At 31.4% G+C, this 10172-nt stretch overlaps 2 protein-coding genes across 2 annotated transcripts; both read left to right on the top strand.

Annotated features, from left to right (window-relative positions):
- The first annotated feature begins 606 nt into the window (after positions 1-606).
- On the top strand, positions 607-1864 carry LOC140039391 (uncharacterized). The gene is made up of 5 exons (XM_072084993.1): positions 607-636; positions 992-1119; positions 1271-1420; positions 1518-1781; positions 1838-1864. Exons 2-5 carry the CDS (start codon positions 997-999, stop codon positions 1862-1864), a joined length of 564 nt encoding a protein of 187 aa, XP_071941094.1. The 5' UTR covers positions 607-636; positions 992-996.
- LOC140039841 (adhesion G-protein coupled receptor G6-like) lies at positions 1809-8925 on the top strand. Its single transcript, XM_072085423.1, has 7 exons — positions 1809-1884; positions 2116-2288; positions 5506-5673; positions 6610-6722; positions 7420-7682; positions 7877-7943; positions 8378-8925. The coding sequence occupies exons 1-7, from the start codon at positions 1866-1868 to the stop codon at positions 8892-8894; spliced, it is 1320 nt and encodes a 439-aa protein (XP_071941524.1). The 5' UTR covers positions 1809-1865; the 3' UTR covers positions 8895-8925.
- The last annotated feature ends 1247 nt before the right edge of the window (positions 8926-10172 follow it).

Raw genomic sequence — 10172 nt, 5'->3', positions numbered from 1 at the left:
TATTTTCCACAATAGTTGTGTCAACATAAATACATAACCATGCCGAATTACAAAACAATTTTGTTTTATATAAATGTTGGTTATTTTTGTAGAAACAGACTCTGCAGTTCCTCACCATAACTTATTATTTTCTCTTGTTTTCAGTTAACTGAGAGTATAAGTATAACTGATATATTTGTTCAAGTTCGTACACTACGTTCTGGGAGTGTGATTGCTAACATCAACATATATAAACCAAGTACAGACCAAAGTTACAATAATTTCAGGAAAAATTTATCAGGAGAATTTAAAAAGATAGGAGATAAAGGAGTTATAGATGCTGATAATATTGTCATATTTAGCACGGGTAAAAACATGTTTAACTAGATTTTAGACTCTTGAAATGTAACTCCTGTTTGCATCCTTTTCCTGAATCTATTCCTTTGTATCCTCCATCTGTATACATTTAACACGTACATTAATTGTTTATTTTAATGTTTTTTTGAGATTATTTTAATCAATAATAAGCCTGTATACATTGTTTTTATTTATTAGAGAGTTGCAATGTAGAGATAATAGATGGATTAACTTTCGGACCTGCTGATGTCGGTCAGAATACACCATCTGAAGAAGGTTGTCCAGAATCTAAAATCAATTGTAAGCTGGTTTCATTTTGTATGGTCGTTTTCTGATTTGTGCATTATTTTTTTGATAAACTCTTTCATTTCAAATAAAATGTTGATAAAAAGTGAGGTACTGGAGGATGAATGGCACCACATAAGTTCCTATTACTTTCTGACATTTGTGATACCGTACTTAGACAGCTTGCATTTGATTAAAATAACACATTATACACAATCACTGACGTCTTTTAGTTAAACATATTTAGACGAAAGATATTCATGACAATTTATTACCTGGCTGTGGTGAGTTATTACATTGTTATTGTATGCCTCACAAGAATCTGTATTCATCATAGAGCGATACAAATATTATATTTTGTCATAAATAGATGGTATGCCTCTAGGCTTGTGTACATGCTATAGTGATGGCCTGTCGGCTGCTGTGTGGCAAGATGTAATATTACAAGACTGTGGTAGAGATGCTACATCTGATGAACTTCTAGAAAGGTTAAATATGGTCAGTGAAGAAAGTGTTATATTGACTATTACAAGTACTGAGATCTAATTGTAATGAACTAATTAATAATGATTTAATAATTAATTTATTTGATCTACTTACTTTTAGTTCATCGTGTTTTACTATCTTATTATATTGTAATTCATTTTAGATCACAGTTACTGAAGAAAATGCAGAGGAAGTAATTACTGCAGTCAACAACATTACAACAACTGAATCAGACACTATTACACCAGATGGTTTGGAAGCAACTGCAGACATTATTGAAAGTGTTACTTCTGTAAATTCAACATCTGCTGAAGTGAGTTTATATTTTATTTATATACATTGCATCATAACATATTAAAGTTGGAGTTTTCCATGTATATTAATATTTCTTTGTTTTAATTTTTATCCAGGTGACATCAACATTAGTTGGCACTATTGCTAGTCTGTTTGAAGTAGATGATGATGTTCTTTTAGAGAGTCAGATGCAAACACAAGCTCCTAGTAGAATTGTTGAATCCCTTGAAGAACAATTAGCAGTTGTTGATCTTAAAAACGATAAATATGAATTTGTAACCAGCAGCGTAGCAGTACAAGCTCAAAGTGTTAAAACAAATGAACTTGATCACACTGGAATTGGAATCGCATCTTATCAATCTGCAGATACTAGTGCAATAGTAAATGTGACAGGATTTAGTAAGAAGGATGAGCTGAAAAATGCCGCATCTGTCAGTATTTATATTCCTCCAACAATTACTAAAATGTTTGCAGCCTCCAATGGTAAGTGGTCAAATGACGATTATTTTTGAAATACAACATGATCAGGATCATCATCAACGTACTCGTTATTCATAATGAATAATCAACACACAAGCATGACATGACTGTTCCAAATGTTTCAAAGAAATAAACGTTTACAAAATACATTGTAATTATAATGTACAGTGTATGTTCAGATTTTTATCAGAAAACATCCCTAATAATGATTTATTTGTTTTTTTTTTCAAACAGGAACATCTGATTTTCGTGTGGTTACAGTAGTATATAATGACAGTTCACTATTTCCAACAAACCAGTCAAATAATGCAACAAGAACCAATGGTCAGATTATTTCATTGTCAATACCTGGAGTTAAACTGAACAATTTATCAGATCCAATTGTCACAACATTTATACCTGCTGAGGTAATTATACATTTCAACATTACGTTTTAGTAGTACAACAGGACGGTACATATCTGTCATTGGGACTACATGAGCTTAGTGGTACGCATCTATATATAAATTTACGTAAGGGCAAAATTCGGTAAATCGCGCCTTACTTCTAGAATTTTTACACGGTGGTATATAAAGTTGGTTGGTACTTTCGGTACTGATTTTAACCACCTGATGTAACCCTGTTTACTAATTAAATTAAGTTAGATAATTAGTTATTGACGATTAAAACGAATTTAGGTTCAACGATTTGCCCCAAATAGGGGTGTTTTCCGATCGTGGTATACACTGTCTAATGGATGTCCGTCTTGAAAAATACCCGCCACAAAAATGCGAGGAGGCTTCGCATTTTCCTATCTCCTCCTACGATAATTGTTTTTAATAGCTGAAAACCGGTTGAACAGTTTGAGTACAGCATCATAATGTTGAAGACAGGCCGATTTTCTTTAAAAAAATACTATTTTGATACATTTAATATACGTTTTTACAAATGTATTGATTTGTGATGAATGGAACATTCCAAATTATTTGGTTTAACCATACAGGTATAGATTTAGATTTATGGGCCCCCTTGGAGAATAAACATAAATAGTATTGCAATGCTGTACAATACTGTTAAGGTATTAACCACTTTTGATCGCAATTTGAATCGCAAATTTCTTACTGTGAGTGTTGGTACTGTTAGATGTAATATAAAAATATATACAAATAAACTTTATTACTGTGAGTGTGGGTAGGCCCTACTGTTAGATTATAAACATATAATATAGAAATAAACATTCCAAATTATTTGGTTTAACCATAGAGGTATAGATTTAGATTTATGGGCCCCCTTGGAGAATAAACATAAATAGTATTGCAATGCTGTACAATACTGTTAAGGTATTAACCACTTTTGATCACAATTTGAATCGCAAATTTCTTACTGTGAGTGTTGGTACTGTTAGATGTAATATAAAAATATATACAAATAAACTTTATTACTTTGAGTGTGGGTAGGCCCTACTGTTAGATTATAAACATATAATATACAAATAAATAAATGTTATTACTGACAGTTGCTTCTCAACGTTTGTATTAATTAATAATTTAAAAATATATAAACGTCGTAGTGGTGTACTTTACTATTTCAATCGACTATGACAGTGAGAGTTTTAACAAAGTACCGTATTAAATCGTAAATGTTTTACTGTATTTAGTGGTATATTATTTATAGGCCTATAAAACATTAAAAACAATATTTCGTTACTGAGTGGATAAGAATATATTTTAAAATGTTTCCTCTTTGTACCCATCTTCTTCCCCCATCCCTCAACCCTTAATGTTACATACAAAACACAAATTGGGTTTGTTTAAATGAGTCCAAATAAAAAAATTTGACTCATTTTGTTTTTCTCTCGGAAGTAATTCCCAGGGTGCTAATTTTGGTTGACTACATACATCATTGTGTATATTTATTCGTTTCTGTAAACGACAATATGTATTATAGTCCTGCGGTACGTACACTGTTTGAAATCTCCATTTTTTTCTCGCTGGAAATACTGTGTATTCGAGAACCATCTGTGGGCACGACCTAGATGGTACGCGAGCGAAGCGAGCGTGCCATCTAGTCTATATATAAATTTACGTAAGGGCAAAAATCGGTAAATCGAGCGTTATTTCTAGAATGTTTACTCGATGGTATATAAAGTTGGTTCGTACTTTCGGTACTGATTTTAACCACCTGATGTAACTCTGTTTACTAATTAAATTGAGTTCGATAATTAGTTATTGACGATTAAAACGAATTTAGGTTCAACGATTTGCCCCAAATAGGGGTGTTTTCTGATCGTGGTATACACTGTCTAATGATGATGTCAAATTGAAAAATACCCGCATACAATAATACGAGGACACTTCGCATTTTCCTATCTCCTCCTACGATAATTGTTTTTAATAGCTGAAAACCGGTTGAACAGTTCGAGTACAGCATCATAATGTTGAAGACAGGCCGATTTTCTTTAAAAAATGCTATTTTGATACATGTAATGTTTTTACAAATGTATTGATTTGTGATGAATGGAACATTCCAAATTATTTGGTTTAACCATAGAGGTATAGATTTAGATTTATGGGCCCCCTTGGAGAATAAACATAAATAGTATTGCAATGCTGTACAATACTGTTAAGGTATTAACAACTTTGTTCGCAATTTGAATCGCAAATTTCTTACTGTGAGTGTTGGTACTGTTAGATATAATATAAACAAATATACAAATAAACTTTATTACTGTGAATGTGGGTAGGGCCTACTGTTAGATTATAAACATATAATATACAAATAAATAAACGTTATTACTGACAGTTGCTTCTCAACGTTTGTATTAATTAATAATTTAAAAATATATAAACGTACGTAGTGGTGTATCGTTACATGTACTTTACTATTCCAATCGACTATGACAGTGAGAGTTTTAACAAAGTATTAAATCGTAAATGTTTTACTGTATTTAGTGGTATATTATTTATAGGCCTATAAAACATTAAAAACAATATTTCGTTACTGAGTGGATAAGAATATATTTTAAAATGTTTCCTCTTTGTACCTATCTTCTTCCCCCATCCCTCAACCCTTAATGTTACATACAAAACACAAATTGGGTTTGTTTAAATGAGTCCAAATAAAAAAATTTGACTCATTTTGTTTCTCTCTCGGAAGTAATTCCCAGGGTGCTAATTTTAGCTGACTACATAAATCATCGTGTATATTTATTCGTTTCTGTAAACGACAATGTATTATAGTCCTGCAGTACGTACATTTGAAATCTCCATTTTTTTCTCGCTGGAAAATACTGTGTATTCGAGAACCATCTGTGGGCACGACCTAGATGGTACGCGAGCGAAGCGAGCGTGCCATCTAGTATTATAAATAAAGCCTTGTTGATTGTACCCTATAGAGTGCGATTCTCCACATGAAAGTTGAGATAATATGCTTACAATTCTTGTTTGATCCGACTCTTTCTATGTTACCATGTTTTATCACAAAAATAAAAAGTTTGATAAATATGTTACATGTCAAGTCTCATTCTGTAGTCAGCAGATATACTTTTAGTACATCATGACTAGTTGAAAGCAGGGATATTAGTTGGCCAATAATTGTTAAAATTACCTCATTCATTTATAATCATTCCAATTTCTTTTTATTTAGATATCCAAAAAAAATAATAAGACAGTCTGTGTGTTTTGGGATTTTGAACTTGATGATGGTAATGGTGGATGGTCAAGTGCTGGATGCTACTTAGCTAATGGATCGTTGGATGGCAGTGACAGACAAATTTGTCATTGTGACCATTTAACAAATTTTGCAATTCTTATGGCAAGTTATGAAAGTTCTATAGCAAACGTAGCATACAGATAATGCATTTCTATGAGTGCTATGATTTAAATAAATTCATGAGGTGAAAGATGAAAGGTGAAGCAAAGATAAAGATAAAATAGAACAAATGTTCATCTTTCACCGAATGAATTTTGTTCGAATTGCTATTCAACAATGCTTGAGAGTGTAAAAAAAAAACGACATTAGGTTTTAATAGAATATTTATTGAACATCATTAATTATCCAAATTTTTATGTACTTGTTTTGTTCTTGTTTTATTCAACTTCTCATTAACTCTGTTAGTGAAGGATCTGGACCAACAGGTAAACCTCTAAAACGGTCCAGTCGGTCCAGTCCCAATTGCACAGTGGCTGTGTGTGACAGTGGCTGTGTTTGTGTGGACTAGTACACTACTTGTCTCGAAAGATATACTATGAGCTGTGTGTACACTGGACCTACGGTTTATATCCGATAAGTTCTCCATGGTTCTTCCACCAGAACCATGGAGCGAGTGAGCGAACCATTGCCGATGTTATGGCTACGTATTATGGTTTCACTGTCTGTGTATTTGACACTACAGTATATTAGTAAACATATTATAAATCCTTCAATAGTTATACAATGATGAAGTATATTATGATTTTAATAGAATATTCATTGAACATCATCAATCAAGTTATTAGGTGCTTCTTAATAATTTTTATAGTGCGACACTATAGTGTATTAGTGAAAATAGTATTATAAATCCTTCAATAGGTATACAAAATGCAGTCCAGAAAGGATTGAATTAAAACAATATTATGGTTTCTCAGCACCAGACTGAACTATAGACAATGTGGTAGGCTGTTAAATCCATTTAAAACCAGCCCAACTCATATCAAGACTAGTCAGTAATGGTACCGCATTATAAAAATTAAATTGTATTTTTCCATTTAGAACTTTTATCCAGGTCAAGAAGATTCACCGATTCCAAGGTACATCACAAATATTGGTCTTGGTGTTTCAATCGTTTGTTTACTTGCAACTTTAGTCTCTTTTACAATCAACAGGTAGGATCGAAATTAATTCATAACATTTATCATTACAAGTTGAAATTTGTTTTTTTTTTAAATTACAATGATAATTGGATTTTAATTAGGTAATGAAGTTACCATACAAAAAGTAACCAAAACAATAATATTTATGTTTATTAAGGGGAACTTGTTTTCACAATAATGTATAATATAGCTAATTATAGTGATCTGCAAATCTTGGTTTTACTCAGAAACAACTCATATACTTACTAAGTATTGAATACTTTTGGTAGCTAGATTGGTTTAAATTAAAATACACATTTTTATTGAACTGCATTTTTTGTATTATTTCCAACTATAGAATAAATCGCAGACTACATCTTAGATTAGGGACAAAATGGTAATCGTTCTTCATTCGTAAATTTCAACTAATGAAGTTGACTCTATGTTTATAAAAATGAGTTTATTCTAAAATGATGAGAGCTCGTCCGTGTTTACAAAAATATAATTTTTTCACAAAAAGTTTTGTGAAATGTTTTGAAATATATTAAATTTTATGATTAACTAATCTTTTTTCAATTTAATTGTTCAAAACTTTTCATTGATAACATTCTTATCTTTTTATAAACAGTTCAGTTCAATGTGATGACAACAAAACAATATTATACATTTTCAACCTCACAATTCACTCAGGTTAAATTACAGATGCTGTTTCATTTTTTTTACATTTCAGAAAGCTACGAAAGAGTAAACCAAAACAAATATTATGCCACCTGTGTGTATCACTACTCTGCTTGTATCTGATCTTTCTGGTTGGGATTGACAGAAAAGATAAAAAAAGTTCTTGTACGGCCATTGCTGGACTGATTCACTACTTTTTGTTGACGTCTATGTTTTGGATGTCTGTGCAGTCTATTAACCTGTATTACTTGATCGTGAAAGTTTATAATACACACGTTTCTAGGTTTTTCTTAAAAGCCTGTCTTTTTGCTTGGGGTAAGTGCACAAACATACAAAATGACAAGTATTAGCTAATCTAAACTAACTACATGATAAAAAAGAAGTAATTGATTATGGCAGTTTGTTGTCAAAGCATGTTTTCAAATGGAAAAATTGATTCATTGGGCTTACTTTTTAAGTTATACATTAGGATGTGTGATTATCACTATATATACATTTATTGTTTACAGGTCTACCAGCTGTGATTGTTGCTATTACTGTTGGTATTGATGTTGAAAATTATGCAAATAAAGACTAGTAAGTTACAACATTTATTTAGAAACAATTCAAGAAATAAAAGCAGCATACATTAATTAAAATAACTTAAATGGTAACATTACATTGTAATCTATTAATATGTTATAAATATTTAGTAAACCAACTCGCAGCTTTCCGATAATTCGACTAGCCTCATAATTAAAAACGGTTTGATATGAAGTGTACACATCCTTTAACTACAACATATTATTGAGAACATTGAGTTTCATTTATGGCAAACTCATTTCCTTTACATATATTTTCATTGTTTGCTACTTCATATTTTCTTTAAAATAAACATATTATATATTACATTTAATGTTTAAGTTGTTCTATAATAATAATAATAACACTAACACTAACAATAATAATAATAATAATAATAATAATAATAGAATATACCACTTTAAAACTGTGTGTATTTTTGTTTACAGCTGTTTCCTTGTTGTAACCCGTATGTATTACAGCGTTGTATTACCTATTGCAATCGTATTACTCTTTAATACGGTTGTCTTTATTATGGTGTTACGCAGCATAAGTAAACTTGGTAAAATAACAGCACAAGCTCACGAACACAACAAAAGCAGGCACTTACTGCAAAATGCAGCATGCATATCAGTAATTATGGGATTGACATGGGTTATTGGATTCTTTGTAATTGGTAGTGCCACCAATGTGATTCAGATACTCTTCTGTATCCTGAATTCTCTCCAAGGGTTTGCTATCTTCGTTCTGTATTGTTTAAGAAGTAAGGATGTTCGTAGTTTCTGGACAGAAGAGGTGCGTAAACGATTTAACGGGCTGTCTTCAACACTTAGAGGAACCAAAAGTAGCTCTGTCAATTCCAGTGCAGGTAAAACTACTTCCTTTGGTTTGAATTCGTTTAAAGGAGAGCAACCGAATTCGGATTTTAAAACCAATTCAAGTAACAACCAAGAACATGTTGCTTGATTTGCGCATGTTTCTAATGATTATTGGGACCGCCCAAAATGATTTTAGTTAACTTTCTGTTCTATATATTATACTTATTTCAGTCATCATCATCAGTCAAGGTAAAAGCCGTCTTGTTGGTAAATAATGCTAATTAGTATACCATTGCAGGAAAATATAATTGTAGTTTAAAATATTGGTTAAAATACTTTATAAATAAATAAATAATAAATAATTTATATCAGCGTCTACCTTTGCAAGTTTCTTGTTGAGTCTTCCAAAACGTCTAAATAATATGACTAGAATAATTTATTCTCGTTCATCCATTTCTCTGTATTCTTTAGCTAAATTATAATTCAGGTGGTATAATGTATATGCAAATTAATCATGCTTGATTTAGTTTGCTTGTTACGTAAGAACAAGACAAGAACAAAGAGATATATTTAGACGCTTGAAGTGAACTGTTCAGAGGCTTACTTTGAAGCCTAAAGCCAGCTGATGCCTAGAGTTTAGAGGCTTACATAGAGAGATATTGTAATTTACTATTAGTAGAATACACAGGAAGATGTTGGTAAGCACTTTATTTATAATACTCTTTTACTTTTTATATTATTAATGGTCAATCAATCAATTGAGCTATCCTTCTATCCTTACGAACATTTCTTATAAATGTAGGCATATATTAAATACTACGCCGTGGTTAGGATGGACGATGGTCAATGAAATACAATTTTTTGACATTGATCGAGAATTGAACCTACAAAACCTCTAGAACCCTAGCCGCAGTACCACACCACTAAGCCAGACAACCAGTCGGAAAAATTGGTGTACATGACGTTATAAAAATGTGCATGCATGAGCGATTTACAATTGAACACTAAATTGCGTTGATTCTGCCACTTTGTAAATCTTATTACATGTCAACTTGATACATTACATTGTTTGATTTCACTACATTTATGTTGTGTTACTTTAGTAAATCGGACAAACAGATCAGACATCCCTAAAATTTGAACCAGATAAAGTTGATTAACTAAGGTAAAACTAGTTTCAAAGTGTGTCCATAATAATACAAAATTGAGATGCCCTTTGAAAAATAGTTCAAATGGTTGAACATACATTATCCGTATTGAATTACGTGACTTCTTTGTACGAATATTTCTATAACTTTATCGTCTATATTTACAGTATATCATGGTAAAAGCCCATTGGGCATATTCCTGTCAACTGTTTGTAATCAATAGAAACAAATTGTGGTAATAGTTATTGGAACTTTACATATTCTTAAATGTATATGGG

This window comes from Antedon mediterranea, chromosome 2, assembly GCF_964355755.1.
Source record: "Antedon mediterranea chromosome 2, ecAntMedi1.1, whole genome shotgun sequence".
NCBI lineage: Eukaryota > Metazoa > Echinodermata > Crinoidea > Comatulida > Antedonidae > Antedon > Antedon mediterranea.
The sequence above is the reverse complement of the archived record's forward strand: the minus strand, read 5'-3'. Positions and strand labels throughout refer to the sequence as shown.